Source organism: Balaenoptera borealis (genome assembly GCF_965194805.1).
Source record: "Balaenoptera borealis genome assembly, chromosome: 21".
NCBI classification, from domain to species: domain Eukaryota; kingdom Metazoa; phylum Chordata; class Mammalia; order Artiodactyla; family Balaenopteridae; genus Balaenoptera; species Balaenoptera borealis.
The window spans coordinates 20,339,643-20,362,488 of NC_138880.1; the positions used below are offsets into that span (position 1 = coordinate 20,339,643).

The 22,846-nt window shown below is 38.3% G+C and overlaps 1 protein-coding gene across 2 annotated transcripts in view; it reads right to left on the reverse strand.

Annotated features, from left to right (window-relative positions):
* ASAH1 (N-acylsphingosine amidohydrolase 1) overlaps positions 1 to 22,846 on the reverse strand; it is a 38,860-nt gene that overhangs the window by 11,512 nt on the left and 4,502 nt on the right. For both annotated transcript variants that reach the window (XM_082375345.1, XM_082375344.1), the window contains exons 2-5: positions 13,860 to 13,906; positions 4,649 to 4,739; positions 4,153 to 4,239; positions 973 to 1,051 (exon numbers count right to left, since the gene is read on the reverse strand). In XM_082375345.1, the coding sequence (XP_082231471.1) occupies positions 973 to 1,051; positions 4,153 to 4,239; positions 4,649 to 4,739; positions 13,860 to 13,906 (304 nt within the window). The remainder of the gene's footprint in view (positions 1 to 972; positions 1,052 to 4,152; positions 4,240 to 4,648; positions 4,740 to 13,859; positions 13,907 to 22,846) is intronic.

Genomic DNA, 22,846 nt, shown 5'->3' on the forward strand with positions numbered 1-22,846 from the left:
CATAAAAAGCACTACCCATCAAAAAACTGAAAAACTGGACTGCGTTACAATTAAGAATTACTGTTCATCAAAAGACACCAATAAGAAAATAAATGCAAGCTACAGTGTGGGAGAAGGTGTTCGGCATACATATATCTGACAAAGGACCTGTATCAGTATACATATAAAGAATTCCTTCAAACCAATAAAAATGGGTATTAGATTTAACAAGCACAATGAAGGAAGGAGGGAGGGAGGGAGGAAGGGAAGAAGAAAGGAAGGAAGAAAGGAAAAGGTCAATAAACTGTTCAATCTCATTAGTCATCAGGGAAATGCAAATTAAACAATAATGGGCGAATATAACACACTCAACAAAAGGGCCCAAATAAAAAAGACTGAGACTATCACGTGGAGAGTTAGCAAGTGGAGAAAACGAAAACTCTTGTACTAGGTTGACTGTCAGTGGGTACAATCACTTTGGAAAACTGGCTGGCAGAGTGTACAAGGCTAAACATATAGCTACCCTGTGACCCAGGACATAGCGCAGAGAAATGAGTGCGTATGCCCATCAAAGCACATGTACAAGAGTGTTCATAACTGCTTTATTCTTAATATCCCAAATCTGGAAACAACAAATATCCTATTCATACAATAGCTTACTACCTATAATGATAAGTGCAAGAAACCAGACAACAGTTCATACTGTTCGGCTCTATTTGTAAGACGTTCAAGAGGCAAAATTAATCTACAGTGAAGTCAGAATAGTGGTTAACAGAGGACACAGAACTGTGTGAAAGTGCAGGATGGAGCATGCTGGATTGCTGGAATTTATTTCTGTATCTTGTTCTGAGTTGTGATTACATGTATGTATGTGTTTAAAAAATTCTACTGTATACTTAAGATCTGTGCACTTTATTGTATGTATACCATACCTCAATAAAAAAATTTTAAGTACTTTATTCAATTTTTTAAAAGCTGTGAAGTGCACTTTACCTAAAGGTATTTCAGTAACTGCTGCAATCCCCTTCATTTCCTCCTCGAAAGGCCCAGGAAAGTTGCCAAGTAGACCAGGCTGAAAAACAAATACATTAACAGTCATTCAGCCTAAAGTGTGGCTTTGAGATTTGGTTCTTTTACATATAATTTGTACTAGCTATTGCTGCCATAATAGGTGATCAAAGCTTACTTTTGAACGCACTTTCACATCATGTATTTCTAAAAGATTCTATGTAATACTCAATATTGGGCCCCTATAATTCTTGCTTGTGTACCCCATAAACTCATCTCAAGTACTAGGCAGAGACCTATGATTCTCAGATTGTTTTTTCCTGCCTTACAGTTCACCCTATTCTCTAGAGAGATGAACTGGAGTAGTTCCACTTGGATGTCCTAACATGGCTCACAACACAGGAACATCACAACAAGCCCTCCTCATCTCTGCTCAAACTTGCCCTCCAGCCATTAGCGTCACACCCTCATTACTGCTGTCCTTCCTGAACCGTGGTTTCGCTTTCTGAGGTTCCAGTTACCCGTGGTCAACCACAGCCCAAAAATATTAAATGGAAAATCCCAGAAGTAAACAATTCATGAGTGCTAAATTGCATGCCATTCTGAGTAGCACGATGAAATCTCCTGCCATCCTACCCTGTCCCACCTGGGGTCCCCAACCACTGACGCTGTCTGCTCCTGACATTCAACCATCAGCTTTGTCACGGCTTGATGATCCAGGATCACCAGAAGCAGATGCTCCTCCTTCTGAAGTAATGTCAGGTCACTAGTAGCCTAATGGTACGTCACAATGCCCACTTCATTCACCTCACGTCACCTCATCATGTAAACATTGAATCATCTCACATCGTCACAGGAAGAAGGGTGAGTACAGGACAGTACGACAGCTTGAGAGAGAGAGCACATTCACATGACTTTTATTACACTGTACTGTTATAATTGTTCTATTTTATTATTAGTTGTTGTTAATCTCCTACTGTGCCTAATTTAAAAATTAAACTTATAGGTGTGTATTTATAGGAAAAAAATAAAGTACACATAGGGTTCAGTACTATCTACGGTTTCAGGCATCCACTGGGGGTCTTGGAATGTATCTCCCAAGGATAAGGGGTACTAATGTACTATTCCCTTCCCACACGCATAGCAACAAATCTGTATTCTAGTGATTCACAAAACATTTGTCATGGTTAACAGCCAATCTTAGGCTGAGATGCATTACCACATTCTGTTAGCAAACAATGGACACATGAGCAAATTCAATGGTGGACATACATACTTTTTTTGCATGGTTTGATTTATATACATCATTAAGTGATTACCAAAATAAGTTCAATGAACATCCATCATCTCATATAAATATAAAATTCAAAAAAAAAGAAAAAAATTTTTTTCTTGTGATGAGAACTCTTAGGATTTTCTCCTTAACAACATATGTAACACACAGCAGCGTTAATTACAATCATCATGCTGTACATTACATCCCTAGTACTTATTTATCTTGTAACTGAAGTTTGTAACTTTTGACCACCTTCATCCAATCCACCTTCCCAAATCTGATCTCTTTTTCTACGAGTTACTTTGTTTTTGAAGTATAGTTGACCTACAACACTATGTTAGTTCCCAGTACACAACACGGTGATTCAATATTCTATACATTTAAAAATGATCAAGTCTAGTTATATCTGTCACCATAAAAAGACGTTAAATTATTATTATTAATTATATTCTCCACACTGTGCATTTTATACCCATGACTCTTTTATTTTGTAACTTTAAGTTTGTACCTGTTAATCTCCCTCACCTGTTCCTCTCCTCCCCCCAACCCCTCTCCCCTCTGGCAACTACCTGTTTATTCTCTGTGAGAAATCTGAAGTTGCATATGTTAAGAAACTTGTCGAAGGACACACAGCTAGTGTGTGACTGATCTAACCTTAAAATCCAATGTTTAAAGAACAAACAAAACCCCTAATGTCTGACTGCGAAGTCTGGGCACCTAGACCTTCTGCATGCTGCCCTCCCTGCTGACACGCAGGTTAGGGGGATTAGGGCACCTGGGGCATCTGGGGGCCTCTTCTGCTACTGCTTCTGCCAACATTTGTATTTTGGGGAAGTCTGGTGAGTATGAACACAAAGGATAGCCTTAATCAAAGGCTCTGAGAGCATAAACATGAGGAATAACAGGTTTGGTGGTTGGCAGGTACAAGTGTCATAGGGATGGTGTGCCCAGAACGTCCAGCCTCTAGGACAATGATTCTCGACCAGGGATGGCTTTCCCCCCAGGGGAGGTCTGGTGAAGTCTAGAGACATTTTTGGTTGTCACAACTGAAGGGGTGCTACTGGCATCCAGCGAGTCGAGGCCAAGGGTGCTGCTCAACAACCTACAATGCACAGACAGTGCCCACAACAAAGTGTTACCCAGTCCCACGCCATCACTACTGAGGTTAAAACAGCTGCCCTAGGGCCTCGGTTTCCTCCCCAGTCCTTTGCACCCTGCCAGCCGGCGAGGGCCCCAATGCAAAGACTGAAAGAGGATGATGAGGATCTCTCTGGGGGTTCTAGGGGCCAGGCCCTAGATTTTCCACTGGTTTCATCTAAATAAAAAAAGGGTCTGAGAAATGGAATCTTCCTGCATGACCAAGAAACGAAATGGTCTGGCGAACGCACAAAGACACGAAACACACAACCCAAGTGCGTTTCAGTGGTCACAGCTACTGAGGGGCAGGGCTGGGCTGAGCATGTCATTTGGTCGTATCTAGAACATCTCTCAGTGTCTTGACATACTCAGGCAAAGTACTTAAGAAAAACCCCAAATTTTCAATAGTGAACTTGCAAACCTAAGTACACATAACAGAAGGAAATGCTGTATTCCCAGACGAAATATGGATATTTGCCCAATGCTCTGTAAAACAGTTCATACTTTTATAAAACAATAAAGTGCAGCTAACTGCCGACGTTTGCCATGCTATCTTATGTCGTCCTATTACTGTCATTATTACCAAGCCCCAGAATTTTAAGTCCCTCTGAAGTTTTGACAGTAGTCTGGAATAAAAGCAAAGTTGTCCAAATTATGCCTTTAAATAAATAACAGAGCCTTTGCTGAACTCTTGTGTGTATATGTGTACCTGTGTGTGTTTAACATTTACTGTAGGAAATAATATTTCTTACCAACTTTTGATCCACTAACTGCACAATTTTTCCACTTGGCTCAAATGCATTTATCATATTTTTCAGGGAATTCACTATAACTTTTAGCTGAAAAATAAATTTAAAAATTGATAAGAGACATAAAGAAGTGTTGACATTTAAGATTAATACTGGTATAATGAAAACAGATATAGACCTTTTGACTTACCCATATGCAGCTAAATAAAGGAGTACTATTTAAAAACGTATACGTAAACACATCTTTAACATGACATTTGATTAACCATTTAGATGATGCATATGATATGAGATAAAGAAACAAAGGCAAAGGCTAGTAAAAAGAGCAAGACGCTACAGAGAAATGACATCTTTCCTCTACTATCATTTATTGTAAATGGCAGAGAACCATGGAAAGCAGATTCTTAAAATACTTGGTACATAATATCATGACGTGTTCTTTCAAATGCAATTATATCCAGTAAAGTCAGAAACAAAAGATTTAAGAATCATAGCATACCGCTGGTGCCTTGTCAACCATCAATTCATGCCATCTTTTGTACGGTGGTAAATCGAGATTTATAGTGTACCACGGAACCGGACCCCTATAGCTGTAATGAGAGGGGTATCATCTTGAAATGTTAAAAGCAGTTTTTTGATGATGGTTAGATAGTTACATCCATATGGATATGTTAGAGACATATTCTTAATAACAATAGAGAAACTGGTACTCAAACCAAAACTCGCAAAAAAAGCTCATTTCCCACGCAGTGCTTCTGCCCTATGTTGTATATACAATCACAAGTCATTTTAGAAATCCTAGAATAGAATTATGTGTTCTAGAAGGTTAATGTGTCGTGGTGATAGGCAAAATAATCAACTTTGGCTCAAGAGCTATACGTAACCTGAATATCACTGCTAGAAAATATCTGCCCTTTTTTCCCTCCTAAATCTCTACGAAGATTTAGTCTAGGCTCTGGGCATTTCTCCAGTTGGTTTCCCAGCTTCAGAATTCCCTCTTAGTCTAACACTACTGTCAAATCACTGACTCCAGCGCTGGCTTCAGTAAGGTCACTTTTTAAGCCCCCAGAGTGGCAACACAGTGTATGAGCTTCCCTGGGTGTATGTATACGGTTCTATGAAACTGTTAACCAGAAGCCACTCACGCTGTGATTTAGACAGAAAAGGAAAGCACATGCAATTCTGGAAACATACATGTAAACCAAATCACAAGATTGAATTTTGTTTTTCTCAAAGCACTTTCAACCTCCCATTTCCTTAGTAGTTGACCTCTATATTAAATACTGTAACACTTAAATCCCAGAAAAAAGCTTTATATAAAAACAAATGAATTCAACTTCTAACCGTAATTTCACACGTGAAATTCTGTCCCACAATTCAGTAAAATAATGACTGTTCCTCCTGTTATGGCAGGGGCTACAACCCCCTCGCCTCTCCGCCAGCACACATTTGGATTTCTGTGTCTACTAGCAATGATAAATCAGCAGCCCACTGGAGGCAGGCACGTTGGTGGCACTGTCATAAGATACGTGTTCTACCTGTGAACTCCAATCAGCTGCTTCTCCCCGTGTAACTTCCAACAAAACCCAAACCATGTCCCTGTATCTGCCCTAAACTCCTGATTCTTTTTCAGTCTAGGATTCCAAAGAAGAAATGGAGAGGACAAACTCATTACAGCAGAGGATTATGATTAAGTGGGAATGGGAAGACCCCAGAAGCCTCTCTACAGTAAAATCTCCACTCATCAGAATTCTTTGACAAAACCGTTATTAATCTGATTAAGAAAATTATTTTAATAGCTAAAGCTTACTATGATTTTGGCTAACTATAATCCCATGTTTCACTTCTCATTCAATACTTTTCTAAAATATTTCAGTATTTAACATCTGTACCTCAATTTCCTAGAGAAATAAAGAGTATTTACCTTATGAGAGCAGTGAAGATTACATGAAATATGCAAAAAATACTTAGCAGCATCGGTATTTATTTATCTATTTAGGCTGTGCCGTGCAGCACGCGGGATCTTATTAGTTCCCCAACCAGGAACTGAACCTGTGCCCCCTGCATCGGGAGCTTGCAGTCTTAACCACTGGACTGCCAGGGAAGTGCCACAGCATTGGTATTTTTTTTTTGAATTTTATTTTATTTATTTTTTTATACAGCAGGTTCTTATTAGTCATCAATTTTATACACATCAGTGTATACATGTCATTCCCAATCTCCCAATTCATCACACCACCATCCCCACCCCCCCGCGGCTTTCCCCCCTTGGTGTCCATATGTTTGTTCTCTACATCTGTGTCTCAACTTCTGCCCTGCAAACCGGTTCATCTGTACCATTTTTCTAGGTTCCACATACATGCGTTAATATACGATATTTGTTTTTCTCTTTCTGACTTACTTCTCTCTGTATGACAGTCTCCATCCACGTCTCAACAAATGACCCAATTTCGTTCCTTTTTATGGCTAATACTCCATTGTATGTATGTACCACAACTTCTTTAACCACTCGTCTGTCGATGGGCATTTAGGCTGCATCTATGACCTGGCTATTGTAAATACTGCTGCAGTGAACATTGGGGTGCATGTGTCTTTTTGAATTATGGTGTTCTCTGGGTATATGCCCAGTAGTGGGATTGCTGGATCATATGGTAATTCTATTTTTCGTTTTTTAAGGAACCTCCATACTGTTCTCCATAGTGGCTGTATCAATTTACATTCCCACCAACAGTGCAAGAGGGTTCCATTTTCTCCACACCCTCTCCAGCATTTGTTGTTTCTAGATTTTCTGATGGTGCCCATTCTAACTGGTGTGAGGTGGTACCTCATTGTACTTTTGATTTGCATTTCTCTAATAATTAGTGATGTTGAGCAGCTTTTCATGTGCTTCTTGGCCATCTGTATGTCTTCTTTGGAGAAATGTCTATTTAGGTCTTCTGCCCACTTTTGGATTGGGTTGTTTGTTTCTTTAATATTGAGCTGCATGAGCTGTTTATATATTTTGGAGATTAATCCTTTGTCCATTGATTCATTTGCAAATATTTTCTCCCATTCTGAGGGTTGTCTTTTCATCTTGTTTATGGTTCCCTTTGCTGTGCAAAAGCTTTTAAGTTTCATTAGGTCCGATTTGTTTATTTTTGTTTTTATTTCCATTACTCTAGGAGGTGGATCAAATAAGAACTTGCTGTGATTTATGTCAAAGAGTGTCCTTCCTATGTTTTCCTCTAAGACTTTTATAGTGCCCGGTCTTACATTGAGGTCTTTAATCCATTTTGAGTTTATTTTTGTGTATGGTGTTAGGGAGTGTTCTAATTTCATTCTTTTTCATGCAGCTGTCCAGTTTTCCCAGCACCACTTATTGAAGAGACTGTCTTTTCTCCATTGTATATCCTTGCCTCCTTTGTCACAGATTAGTTGACCATAGGTGCGTGGGTTCATCTCTGGGCTTTCTATTTTGTTCCATTGATCTATGTTTCTGTTTTTGTGCCAGTACCATATTGTCTTGATTACTGTAGCTTTGTAGTATAGTCTAAAGTCAGGGAGTCTGATTCCTCCAGCTCGGTTTTTTTCCTTCAAGACTGCTTTGGCTATTCGGGGTCTTTTGTGTCTCCAGACAAATTTTAAGATTTTTTCTTCTAGTTCTGTAAAAAATGCCATTGGTAATTTGATAGGGATTGCACTGAATCTGTAGATTGCTTTGGGTAGTTTGGTCATTTTCACAATACTGATTCTTCCAATCCAAGAACATGATATATCTCTCCATCTGTTCGTATCATCTTTAATTTCTTTCATCATTGTCTTATAGTTTTCTGCATGCAGGTCTTTTGTCTCCCTAGGTAGGTTTATTCCTAGGTATTCTATTCTTTTTGTTGCACTGGTAAATGGGAGTGTTTACTTAATCTCTCTTTCAGATTTTTCATCATTAGTGTATAGGAATGCAAGAGATTTCTGTGCATTAATTTTATATCCTGAAACTTTACCAAATTCATTGATTAGCTCTAGTAGTTTTCTGGTGGCATCTTTAGGATTCTCTATGTATAGTATCATGTCATCTGCAAACAGTGACAGTTTTATTTCTTCTTTTCCAATTTGTATTCCTTTTATTTCTTTTTCTCCTCTGATTGCCATGGCTAGGACTTCCAAAACTATGTTGAATAGTAGTGGTGAGAGTGGACATCCTTGTCTCGTTCCTGATCTTAGAGGAAATGGTTTCAGTTTTTCACCATTGAGAATGATGTTTGCTGTGGGTTGGTCGTATATGGCCCTTATTATGTTGAGGTAGGTTCCCTCTATGCCCACTTTCTGGAGAGTTTTTATCATAAATGTGTGTTGAATTTTGTCAAAAGCTTTTTCTGCATCGATTGAGATGATCATATGGTTTTTATTCTTCGATTTGTTAATATGGTGTATCACATTGATTGATTTGCATGTATTGAAGAATCCTTGCATCCCTGGGATAAATCCCACTTGATCATGGTGTATGATACTTTTAATGTGTTTTGGATTCTGTTGGCTAGTATTTTGTTGAGGATTCTTGCATCTATATTCATCAGTGATATTGGTCTGTAATTTTTTTTTTGTAGTATCTTTGTCTGGTTTTGGTATCAGGGTGATGGTGGCCTCATAGAATGAGTTTGGGAGTGTTCCTTCCTCTGCAATTTTTTGGAAGAGTTTGAGAAGGATGGGTGTTAGCTCTTCTCTGAATGTTTGATAGAATTCACCTGTGAAGCCATCTGGTCCTGGACTTTTGTTTGTTGGAAGATTTTTAATCACAGTTTCAATTTCATTACTTGTGATTGGTCTGTTCATATTTTCTATTTCTTCCTGGTTCAGTCTGGGAAGGTTATGCCTTTCTAAGAATTTGTCCATTTCTTCCAGGTTGTCCATTTTATTGGCATAGAGTTGCTTGTAGTAGTCTCTTAGGATGCTTTGTATTTCTGTAGTGTCTGTTGTAACTTCTCCTTTTTCATTTCTAATTTTATTGATTTGAGTCCTCTCCCTCTTTTTCTTGATGAGTCTGGCTAATGGTTTATCAATTTTGTTATCTTTTCAAAGAACCAGCTTTTAGTTTTATTGATCTTTGTTACTGTTTTCTTTGTTTCTATTTTATTTATTTCTGTTCCGATCTTTATGATTTCTTTCCTTCTGCTAACTTTGGGTTTTGTTTGTTCTTCTTCCTCTAGTTCCTTTAGGTGTAAGGTTAGATTGTTTATTTGAGATTTTTCTTGTTTCTTGAGGTAGGCTTGTATTGCTCTAAACTTCCCTCTTAGAACTGCTTTTGCTGCATCCCACAGGTTTTGATCATTGTGTTTTCATTGTCATTTGTCTCTAGTATTTTTTGATTTCCTCTTTGATTTCTTCAGTGATCTCTTGGTTATTTAGTAACATATTGTTTAGCCTCCATGTGTTTGTGTTTTTTATGTTTTTTTCCCTGTAATTGATTTCTAATCTCATAGTGTTGCAGTCAGAAAAGATGCTTGATATGATTTCAATTTTCTTAAATTTTACTGAGGCTTGATTTGTGACCCAAGATATGATCTATCCTGGAGAATGTTCCGTGTGCATTTGAGAAGAAAGTGTAATCTGCTGTTTTTGGATGGAATGTCCTATAAATATCAATTAAATCTATCTGGTCTCTTGTGTCATTTAAAGCTTGTGTTTCCTTGTTAATTTTCTGTTTGGACAATCTGTCTATTGGTGTAAGTGAGGTGTTAAAGTCCCCCACTATTATTGTGTTACTGTCAATTTCCTCTTTTATAGCTGTTAGCAGTTGCCTTATGTATTGAGGTGCTCCTATGTTGGATGCATACATATTTATAATTGTTATATCTTCTTCTTGATCATTATGTAGTGTCCTTCCTTGTCTCTTGTAACATTATTATTGTAAAGTGTATTTTATCTGATATGAGTATTGCTACTCCAGCTTTCTTTTGATTTCCATTTGCATGGAATATCTTTTTCCATCCCTTCACTTTCAGCTTGAATGTGTCCCTAGGTCTGAAGTGGGTCTCTTGTAGACAGCATATATATGGGTCTTGTTTCTGAATCCATTCAGCAAGCCTGTGTCTTTTGGTTGGAGCATTTAATCCATTCACGTTTAAGGTAATTATCGATATGTATGTTCCTATGACCATTTTCTTAATTGTTTTGGGTTTGTTTTTGTAGGTCCTTTTCTTCACTTGTGTTTCCCACTTAAACAAGTTCCTTTAGCATTTGTTGTAGAGCTGGTTTGGTGGCGTTGAATTCTCTTAGCTTTTGCTTGTCTGTAAAGCTTTTGATTTCTCCATCGAATCTGAATGAGATCCTTGCTGGGTAGAGTAATCTGGGTTGTAGGTTCTTTCCTTTCATCACTTTAAGTATATCATGCCACTCCCTTCTGGCTTGTAGAGTTTCTGCTGAGAAATCAGCTGTTAACCTTTTGGGAGTTCCCTTGTATGTTATTTGTCGTTTTTCCCTTGCTGCTTTCAATAATTTTTCTTTGTCTTTATTTTTTGCCACTTTGATTACTATGTGTCTCGGCGTGTTTCTCCTTGGGTTTATCCTGCCTGGGACTCTCTGCACTTCCTGGACTTGGGTGGATATTTCTTTTCCCATGTTAGGGAAGTTTTCGATTATAATCTCTTCAAATATTTTCTCTGGTCCTTTCTCTCTCTCTTCTCCTTCTGGGACCCCTATAATGCAAATGTTGTTGCGTTTAATGTTGTCCCAGAGGTCTCTTAGGCTGTCTTCATTTCTTTTCATTCTTTTTTCTTTATTCTGTTCTGCAGCAGTGAATTCCACCATTCTGTCTTCCAGGTCACTTATCCGTTCTTCTGCCTCAGTTATTCTGGTATTGATTACTTCTAGTGTAGTTTTCATTTCAGTTATTGTATTGTTCATCTCTGTTTGTTTGTTCTTTAATTCTTTTAGGTCTTTGTTAAACATTTCTTGCATCTTCTCAATCTTTGCCTCCATTCTTTTTCCAAGGTCCTGGATCATCTTCACTATCATTATTCTGAATTCTTTTTCTGGAAGGTTGCCTATCTCCACTTCATTTAGTTGTTTTCCTGGGGTTTTATCTTGTTCCTTCATCTGGTACATAGCTCTCTGCTTTTTCAACTTGTCTATCTTTCTATGAATACGGTTTTTGTTCCACAGGCTGCAGGATTGTATTTCTTCTTGCTTCTGCTGTCTGCCCTCTGGTGGATGAGGGTATCTAAGAGGCTTGTGCAAGTTTCCTGATGGGAGGGACTGGTGGTGGGTAGAGCTGACTGTTGCTCTGGTGGGCAGAGCTCAGTAAAACTTTAATCTGCTTGACTGCTGATGGGTGGGGCTGGGTTCCGTCCCTGTTGGTTGTTTGGCCTGAGGTGACCCAACACTGGAGCCTTCCTGGGCTGTTTGGTGGGGCTAATGGCGGACTCTGGGAGGGCTCACGCTAAGGAGTACTTCCCAGAACTTCTGCTGTCAGTGTCCTTGTCCTCACGGTGAGCCACAGCCACTCCCAGCCTCTGCAGGAGACCCTCCAACACTAGCAGGTAGGTCTGGTTCAGTCTCCCCTGGGGTCACTGCTCCTTCCCCTGGGTCCCGATCCGCACACTACTTTGTGTGTGCCCTCCAAGAGTGGAGTCTCTGTTTCCCCCATTCCTGTCGAAGTCCTGAAATCAAATCCCATTAGCCTTCAAAGTCTGATTCTCTAGGAATTCCTCCTCCCGTTGCCGGACCCCCAGGTGGGGAAGCCTGAGCTGGGGCTTAGAATCTGCACTCCAGTGGGTGGACTTCTGTAGTATAAGTGTTCTCCAGTCTGTGAGTCACCCACCCAGCAGTTATGGGATTTGATTTTACTGTGATTGCGCCCCTCCTACCGTCTCATTGTGGCTTCTCCTTTGTCTTTGGATGTGAGGTGTGTTTTTTGGTGAATTCCAGTGTCTTCCTGTCAATGACTGTCCAGCAGCTAGTTGTGATTCTTGTGTTCTCACAAGAGGGAGTGAGAGCACGTCCTTCTACTCCGCCATCTTGGTTCAGTATCCTCACTGCATTGGTATTTAATCAGTAGTGATCACTATAGAATATTTTCCTCCTTTACTCTGAACAATAAACATCATGAAATTATTTTTGAAACTTAGCATTTCCTGTGCCCAGGTCAGCACAAGCAACATTAATCACTGACTGAACCCACCTGGTAGCGTGGCAACTAGTCCAAGTGACACAACACACATACACAAATAAGACAGCAGATGCTAAGCACCAGTGAGCAGTAGAAAAGAAATGATAATGGGATTCAGTTGGATACAGGAGTGCCCTTGTTGTCAGTCCCTTGATCTCCAGCACTGATTTGACTGGTCTGGCTGGATAAACAGGTGTTTCTCTGCTCCCTCACAACTGCCAATGCATACCTCCAGAATCTGTGCACTTGATTAAAAAGGATGGTCTTAAAGGTACAGGAGGGACTTCCCAGTGGCTCAGTGGTTAAGAATCCACCTGCCAATGCAGGGAACACGGGTTCGAACCCGTATGCGCACGCACGCACACACACACACACACACTAACATGGAACCAGTTAAATGCCCAAGCAGGGAGTTTGCAGGGCAATCAATTCACTGACACCTACACACAAAATGGAGTAGGGACAAAAAAGCCTTAAATGTGGCAGGTACTCATTAAATGTTCAATGAACTGGGGCAGAGAGAGCAGCCAAGAGACACTCGCAATCAATAAGGCACTGAAGATCAACACAATGCCAGCGGTGATGAAAAGGAAGAGCCTCAGAGACCGAGCCATGAGAGAGGGCTGGAGTGTGCACTGGCTTCATAGCACCACAGAAACTGGTAACTGCTAAATACTTCCTGCCAAATATTTGCTTCTTTCTACAGAAAGGTGAGCAAATACAAAGAATTTAGTTTATTATGGTTTCACTGTCTCTAGGACAGAGGCTATTTAGAAAACATAATTCAGACAAGTGTAGCACAATATATATATACTTGAAGTACCATAAAAACTGAAATGTCATCTTGATATTACTGGTTAAAGTTGTACGTACTCTGCCTTCCCTTCCCTGCAGCAGGCTTTTAGCGAGAGGGAAGAGCAGAGATAGTACGGTTACCCTTCCCGACACACCTCTTCCTTCTTTTTCACATTCTGCACCCTCTGGACCAGTGAGCTGTTTTTATGTCTTTCCCACAGGCTTATTTAGCCACATGGGATCTGAAAAGGCCAAAACCCTAAACTAAAAATATTAATGTAAACACACTAAAACACGATATTGGCCCATCCATATGTTTTCCAATCCTGTTTTGTCCTCAATAGCTTTGATTATCATGCCAGGGTTAATTTTTTTAATGTTTCACATGAGACCCTACACTTCTTTGTTTCAGTATGATCCAGTAGTTTATACTCAGGCACCACAGAAAACCACAGGTCACCTCTGCATTTGTCATGATGAGAAAAATACTCAGGGGTAGATAGAAGAATTTAGTGGAGAATGGAAATCCTTTTTTTTTCTCCTATGATTTTGAAAGGGTAGAAATGGACATTTTCATCATGGGATATTTTCATATTTGTTCAAAGTCTTAGCCAAATGCATAATACACAAACCTGAGGGAAGAAAAATTTGTCTCAGGATAGAAGACATGACTTAAGTTTTTATTCACTGTCATTATTATTATGAGATCATCACATGGAGAAAAGTCTCCACAAAGGTCAGAGTGAGTCTTGATCATCTGATGTTTACTCACGTTGGTCCAGAGGGAGGATAAGTTGATTTTCTGCAGTCTTCTGTCCACTAAAAAACAAAGACAATTAAGTTTCAGAAAAACAAACTGAGTAGGCAATCTGCAAAAACAGTTAAAGCTTGTGAAGACAAAATCAAGTATGATCTGTCACTTTAGACCATTTCAATGCCTCTTAAAAGTCTTTTCCTCCCCTGAAAACTTCTAAAATCTCACACCTAAGTGCATTTTCATTCAATTCAACTTGCACTATTTGCCAGGTATTGTAATTTCGCTTTTCTACTGCAAATATATTGAGTAAAAAGAAAATATAAGAACGTAGATGGACAGAGTTCCCAGGTGGCCCAGTGGTTAGGGTTCCGGGTGTTCACTGCTGAGGCTCAGATTCAATCCATGGTGGGGGAACTGAGACACCCAACAGTGATTTATCATTCTTTTATTACTAGTTCAAGATGCCAAGGCATGTTCATCTCCTTTCTGCTGGAGACCCAATATTGTAAAAGAAAAAAAAAATTTTTTTTAAGAAGTATAAATCCACAATAAGAGGAAGGCCAAGTAGGGAAGGAAACTACTAGAACTGTAGTTTGAGCTCAGAAAATATATCTGCAGCAAATTTGTGTGGGAATGGAGATCTCACATCCTGTTTTAACTTTTGATTGTATGGGAAGTGTATAAGGTAGCTTGACATTACCTGAGATTCAAACATTAATTGTTGTCAAAATACTACAGTATGTTTCCCATATAAGTACTGTTTGCCTTGTAATTTTAGGTTGACCTCATTAACAGCATCAAGTGTAAACTTAAATTATCAAAGGATAATTTAATCATTAGCATTTATATTCTATTTCTAAATTATTAGAATATAAAATATTAGATATTAAATAATACCAATTTGATAATTCAGTATCAAATTAGCAAAAGCTAATTTCCAAAGCCATTCAGTGTTCAATAATAGTGATTGAGGGTGGTTCTTCTTATTCAGAAAAATTTCAGTCTCAGCCTTGAGCTCAAAAGTTGTAGTAAAACTTCACTGCTGCCAACCTATCTAACTGTTGAGTGGTAAGGGCAGTCAGGATATTCAGCATCTATTTCTTACAAAATTCACTCAAGTGAAAATCTGTGAGAGCAAAAGAAGTTCATGGTTGAATATTAACAGAATGATAGATTTAAGTATTGTCCACAAAGGACCTGCCAATCAACAATATATTTAATAACCACAAGCTTTAAACATCTTGCATTTTCAGAAGTTCTGTACATTTGTCCAACTAAGCTTTTTTTTGCTCCACACATATTTTTACCACTGTCAACTGTTACACATCATAGCAGATTCCACTTCAGGTCTTTCTGAATTACTCAATTCTCAACTTCTTTGAAAACATCCCTGCCTGTTGTTGTTTTATGCAGACTATTCATAGAGACTAATTCTTTAGTCTCAAACTTGGCATCGGATGCTCAAATAAATGTTGATAACTGATCAGTATCAAGAGTCAAGAAAAACAACTAGGAATCATTTGCCTTGTTCTTTAATTGATGTTGATGTTGCTGCCAAAGTCCCAGGCAACTGTTCTCGGCTAAAAGCTAATAGTGTGAAACAAATTTTCTCAGGACACATTTCTTCAACTTCTACAAGCAAATGTGATTTCATCAACTCATCTTTGGCAAATGGCTTTCCTTGCTTTGCTAACAAATAAGCTACCTGGAGACTTAATTTGGCTGCAGCCTCATTTTACTTTGTAAAATTTGTAAATAAATTCTGCTGTGATGAGATACTCTAGATCTTGTTTTTCTAACCACTTTTCCCCCTAGGAGTTGGGAATACTGTGATGACTGCTCGGTCTCGTAATATCAACATACACTGTATTCTTTTAGCACAACTCTAGCGTCACTGTGTAATAAACACAATGCTTTGCCAGCTAATTAACAAGATAATCCCTACTCCGCTTGGCCTGAAGAGCACGTCTGAGGTCCACTTTTCCCTTCTTTTCTTGTTTTGACATGATAGGTCTAGACTAGTAATTTACTTAAAGATTAAAATAACCTGGTGCATTGATACATGCGGCACTTAAAATGCAGTTGAGTTATAATTGCATAAGCGTCATCTGAAGTGTGCAGAGCAGCAGTGAAAGCCACGAGCACACTGCATTCAGTCTCTGCTGCAACAACCCAACTGCCATAGTGCTGAAGCAGCCAGACAAAATGCAAACAAACAAGTGTAGCTGTGCTCCAATAAAACTCAGTTTATGGACCCTGACGTGTGAAATTTACAAAATTTTGACATGTTACAAAATATTAATCTTCTTTTGAATTTCCCCCCAACTTTTAAAAGACGTAAAAATCATCCCTCACTTGCAGACTTTAAAAAAACAGGTGCCAGGCTGTAATTTGCCAACCACCACTCAGGATACTAACACCCATACAAGTTTCCCTTGCTCTTGCTGGATGATTTCTTCAGTTTCTGTCAAGGAAAACCCTTTGAGGTGGTATGTATGTGTGAAAAAAAAAGAGAAGAGGGAGAGAGAGTGTGTGGGTTTAGTCTTTTGCTTAGCTATATATGCAGTTCTCTATGCAGAGGTTGGGATGGGGGTTATTTTCTGTTTGCTGGCCCCTCAACTAAACTCTTTTCATCCTCATTTATTATTCTTACTCTCCAGAATAAATGCTACTCAGAGCCAGGAATCTCTCTGGGATCTCCTTTCCTCAAAACAGCTTTGTCCACTTTGTTTCATCAGTCAAAACTCCTCCACCTATTACCTAAATGCTAAGAAGTAACTAAAAATCTCTCAGACATACAGAGACTCAATTAAAATCATACACTCTTGGACTGATATTAGTCTTTGGTGGCACTTAGTTATATTAGTTTCCTATTGCTGCTGTAACAAATTACCACAAACTTAATGCTTAAAACAACACAAATTTATTATGTTACAGCTCTGAAGGTTGGAAGTCTAAAATGGTTCTGCACAGCTGAGTTTCCCCTGGGGCTCCAAGGCAGAATCTGTTTCCTTGACTTTTCCAGCTTCTAGGGGTCACCTACATTCTTTGGTTTGTGCCCCACTTCCTCCATCTTCAAAGTCAGCAGTATAGCATCTTCTCTCTTCTTTGGCCTCCTGCCTCCCTCTTATAAAGATGTCTGTGATTATATCGGCCCCCTTGGATAATCCAGTACAACATCCCCATCTCAAGATTGTTTACTAAATCACATTTGCCAAGTTCCTTTTGCCATAAAAAATACAAGATGAATGTACAACAATCAAATGTATTTCTATACAGTAACAATGTGCAAACTGAAATGAAACTAAGAAACTACTCCACTTACAACAGCATCAAAAAGAATAGAATACTTAGGAATAAATTTAACCAAAGATGTGTAAGACTTGTACATTGAAAACTACAAAACACTGTAGAAAAAAAATTAAAGACCTAAATAAATGGAAAGATATACATTGTTCATAGATTGGAAGACTTAATATTGTTAAGATGGCAATGCTCCCTAAATTGATCTACAGATTCAATGCAATACCTATCAAAATCCTAGATGGTTTCTTTGCAGAAATAGACAAGTGATCCTAAAATTCACGTTGAAATTCAAGGGATGCAGAACATCCAAAACGATCTTGAAAAATAACAAAGTTAGCGGACTGACACTTCCTGATTTTAAAACGTACTATCAAAGCTACAGTAATTAAGATAGTGCACTACCAGCATAAAGATATAAATCAACGGAATAGAATTGAGAGTCCAGAAATAAACCCTTACATTTATGCCGATTACAAACCATATATTTGGTAAAAGATTTGTCTAGAATATATAAAAATCTTACAACTCAATAATAAAAAGACAACTCAATTAATAAATGGGCAAAGGATCTGAACAGACATTTCTCCAAAGAAAATATAACTCAATAAGCAAATGAAAAGATGCTCAACATCATTTGCCAATAGGGAAATGCAAGTCAAAAGCACAATGAGATACCACTTCACACCCAATAGGATGGCAGTTATAATAATAAAACAAGTGTTGGCATGGATGTAGAGAAACTGGAACCCTCATGTACTGCCAGTGGGAATATAAGATAGTGCAGCTGCTTTGGAAAACAGTCTGGCAGTTCCTCAAAGAGTTAAACACAGAGTTATCATGTGACCCAGCAAATTACTCTCCTAGGTATAAACCTAAGAGACATGAAAACATGTGTTCACACAAAAACACTGTACACAAATGTTCACAGTAGCATTATTCATAATAGCCAAAAGCAGAAACAACCCAAGTGTCCATTAACTGATGAATGAACAAAATATGGTATATCCATAAATGCAATATTACTCCATCATAAAAAGGAATGCACATTTACTGTACTGATAGATGCTACAATGTGAATGAACCTTGAAAACATTACGTGAAAGAAGCCAGTCACATGTATTGTATGATCCTCTTTATAGAAAATGTCCAGAATAGGTAAATCTATAGAGACAAAAAGTAGATTAGTGGCTGCCTAAGACTGAGAAGTAGTTTTCAGGGTTAAGGCTAAGTGGTGAGGGGTTTCTTGGGGGTGATGAAAATGTTCTAAAATTGATTGTAGTGATGGTTGTACAACTCTGTGAATATACTGAAGCCATTAAGTTGTACACTTTTAGTGGGTGATTTGTATGGTGTGAATTATATCTCAGTAACACTGTTAAAAAAAAGAAAGGTGCAGGGAAGATTGTTGAAAGTAAACTACATTTTTATCCATCACTGAGATGGATATGTATGAGAGCAGACAATGCCTCAAGTGGATTCAGACAAATTCAGCATAAACACATTATCAATAGCAGTATTCATAAAGCTAACCAGGGGTGATATTTGGATCTTTCAGCACCCAATTTGGCATGGGTACCAATTAATCAAAACAGACTGAGCTGCAAACAACTAGTAGGACAGTAGAGGTGGTATCTGGCTGAACATCACTTGGGTATGAACAGTTAAAAGTGCCTGCTTCCGAGATGAAAACTCTAATTCGAAAAGTACATGCACCTCAATGTTCACAGGAGCACATTTACAATAGCCAAGATGTGGAAGCAACCTAAGTGTCTATCAACAGATGAATGGATAAAGAAGATGTGATGTATATATACACAATGGAATACTACTCAGCCATAAAAAGGAATGAAGTATTGCCATTTGCAGCAATATAGATGGACCTAGAGATGATCATACTAAGTGAAGTAAATCAGAAAGACAAAGACAAGTATCATGTGATAACACTTATACGTAGAATATAAAAAGTAATATCAATACAAATGAATCTACTTACAAAACAGAAATAGACTCACAGACATAGAAAACAAACTTATGGTTACAAAAGGGGAAAGGGAGGGAGGTAGGGAGGGATAAGTTAGGAGTATGGGATTAACAGATACGTACTACTACATGTAAAATAGATAAGCAACAAGGATTTACTGTATAGCATAAGGAACTATATTCAGTATTTGTAATAACCTATAATGGAAAATAATTTGAAAAAATGTATATAACTTAATCACTTTGCTGTACACCTGAAACTAACGCAATACTGTAAATCAACTATACTTCGAAAAACACAACAATAACAACAAAAACAACAAAAAAGTGTTTGCTTCCAGAGAAGGGGGATGGGGTAGAAGGAATAAGCCTGGAGATGGCTGGGTTTTTTTATCATAAGCCTCTCTATATTATTTGATTTTCTTTAACTATGTACATTTTGATACCCATTTTAAAATATCAAATTAAAAAACTGAATGATTTCATTTACATTATGTTGAGGATTTTCAGAGAGTGATTTTCTGACATGATTTTAAGTTTTCTTTTTAAATTTATTTATTTAATTAATTTATTTTTGGCTGCGTTGGGTCTTCGTTGATGCACTCGGGCTTTCTCTAGTTGCAGGGAGTGGGGGCTACTCTTCGTTGTGGTGCACAGGCTTCTCATTGCGGTGGCTTCTCTTGATGCGGAGCACGGGTTTCGGTAGTTGTGGCACGTGGGCTCAGTAGTTGAGGCTCATGGGCTCTAGAGTGCAGGCTCAGTAGTTGTGGCGCATGGGCTTAGTTGCTCCGCAGCATGTGGGATCTTCCCAGACCAGGGCTCGAACCGTGTCCCCTGCATTGGCAGGCGGATTCTTAACCACTGCGCCACCAGGCAAATCCTGACTTTAAGTATTTTTAGTTGTCAGTATCTAAAATTATTTTAAGATAACAACATATGACTGCATTGGAGGGCAGTGTATTCTAAATTCACTAGTCCTTGTTTAGTGAAATTGGAAATGGGACACCAAAAAGCAACACTCTACTTAAGAACATCTTGATTTAAAACTACGGATTTTCCAAACAGCACTTAATAAGAAGGGCAAGTATTAATTTTAGAAATACAACTCTTACTTCATTCTAATTTATTCACTATAAGATTCTTCTAAATATCAGAGCTTTCAGTGAGTTTAAAATGTGATTTGATTCACAAATATCTAATTTATGCCCTTTTTACTGAATTTCAAGTTTTCAGGAACTTTACAGTCATGGGGTTATGTTCTGGATGCAAGGCCCAGCTCCATTAATGACAAGGTTACACAGTGGGTGACAGAGCCCCAGTTCAGGCTCCCCCTGATCTCTCCCATAGCTTCCCACAGAGATAACAAGAAAACCTCAATTTAATTCCTAATAGGGAACAATCTGCATTTCCTTCAGGGCTTTTGATGATCACTAGAATCAACTCAGTGAGTAAATGAAATGTAATGACGCTCATCCTTCCCTAGTAATTTTATCTGCATGACCTGGGTTCCAAAGCCAATATAAAATTAAACTACAAGGCATATTTCTTACGACTGTAGGGAAGTTACAAGTGCTCTATCAAATATTAGGAGAGAGTTCAACTGCCCCAGAGGTAACAGAGCAACCTAATCATACATGCAAGAGTCTGAGGTTGATAAGACATTTTACTATGATAATGCTGACAGCAATAAATAAACATGAAATACAAAGACATGAAATCTACACAGAAATTGGCTGTAAGAGTAAAGGGTAAATGTGATTGTAAGTTTTAAAGCTAGCAGCCATAAGATCAGGGTATTTCAGGTGTTCATAAGGTACTGACACTGAAGTCATTTTTTTTGTTTTTAAAATTTTTTAATTTTTTTATTGAAGTAGAGTTGATTTACAATATTATATTCGTTTCAGGTATACAGCATAGTGATTCAAATTTTTATAGATTATACTATAAATTTAAAGTTATTATAAAATATTCACTATATTCCCTGGAGTGTACAATATATCCTTGTAGCTTATTTATTTTATATATAGTAGTTTCTATCTCTTAATCCCCTACTACTTATTTTCCTCTCCCCCTTCCCTCTCTCCACTTGTAACCACTAGTTTGTTCTCTATATCTGTGAGTCTGTTTCTGTTTTGCTATATTCTTTTGTTTGTTTTATTTTTTAGATTCCTTGTATAAGCGATAACATACGGTATTTGTCTTTGACTTATTTCACTAAGCATAATAGCCTCTAACAACAGTCATTTTAAACAAAAAGATTAGATTTGGGGTAGAGTGGAGACAGGTACATCCTTACTTTCAAGGGAGACCTCAACAGGGAAAGACAGCTTGAAAAATCTATGTACAGACTTGAAATAAAATTACAGTGAGCTCATTTGTTATTTAAAGTTTCTTACTATCTCCAGATTTAACTATACATGGTTTTAATAACAGACAACCTTATCAAGGTAAGTAAAAATTTAAACAGATGATAGGTATAGAATGTAAATAGATGAAAGGGAGCGATATTAGGTAGTCAACTTGGTATACTGTGCTACCTTGTCAAAGGGTGAAAAAATACAACCAACTTAAAATCTCAATCTTTCACGTATGTGATCTCTCATTTTTGCTTCCTAAAGCCAAATAAAGTGGTGAAAATCTCTGTAAAATGTTTTCTTAATATTTCCTGAGTCAGCGAATTCTCTAATTATTCTAGTTATTTGATAAGAACTTGAAGGTCTTCAGAATTAATCAGTCTTTACGTCCTCCCCACTCACTAAAAAAAAACTAACTACAGAGCTACTTGACATAACTATATTTAGGAAAATAAAATATAAAGTGAAAATTATTCCGTTAGCAACCCGAACGCTCCATGCCTAAAAGAAATGAGATAATTCATCCAGCTCCCTAAAATATTTGAGTCCTCTGGAATGAGAACCTCAATGAAATGTATGCTTCTAAGACTGTACAAAAGAGTTCAGAAAGCCCTCATGTGCTTGTCTTATTCACATAACCAGAAAAAGGCAATGAAAGGTGATTTAATTATATAGCTCACACCAGTGTTCTTACCATCAGAAAAGAAGCTGAACAATTTCAGCAAGACAACTTCTTTCTTTCTTCCTCCGTTCCTTCCTCCGTTCCTTCCTCCGTTCCTTCCTTTCCTTCCTTCTTTCTTCCTTTCTTTCTTTCCTTTTCCTTCTTTCGTTTCCTTCCTTCCTTTCTTTATTCCTTTATTTATTTATGGCTGCATTGGGTCTTTGTTGCTGCGTGCGGGGGCTACTCTTTGTTGTGGTGCACGGGCTTCTCACTGCGGTGGCTTCTCTTGCTGCGGAGCATGGGCTCTAGGAGCGCGGGCTTCAGTAGTTGTGGCACGCAGGCTCTAGAGCACAGGCTCGGTAGTTGTGGCACGGGGGCTCAGTAGTTGTGGCTCACGAGCTCCAGAGTGCAGGCTCAGGAGTTGTGGCGCACAGGCTTAGTTGCTCCACGGCATGTGGGATCTTCCCGGACCAAGGCTTGAACCTGTGTCCCCTGCTTTGGCAGGTGGATTCTTAACCACTGCGCCACCAGGGAAGTCCAGCAAGACAATTTCAATTCAATTCTTTAATTCACTGACAACTATTTTCTAAATAAGATTTGTTTCTTAAAGTGTTCTCTATGTAAGACAGAGCAGACACATATTCAAGACACACTTGAATAAGAAAAGGCATGTTTTCTTGCATATATAACAAATTCAAATG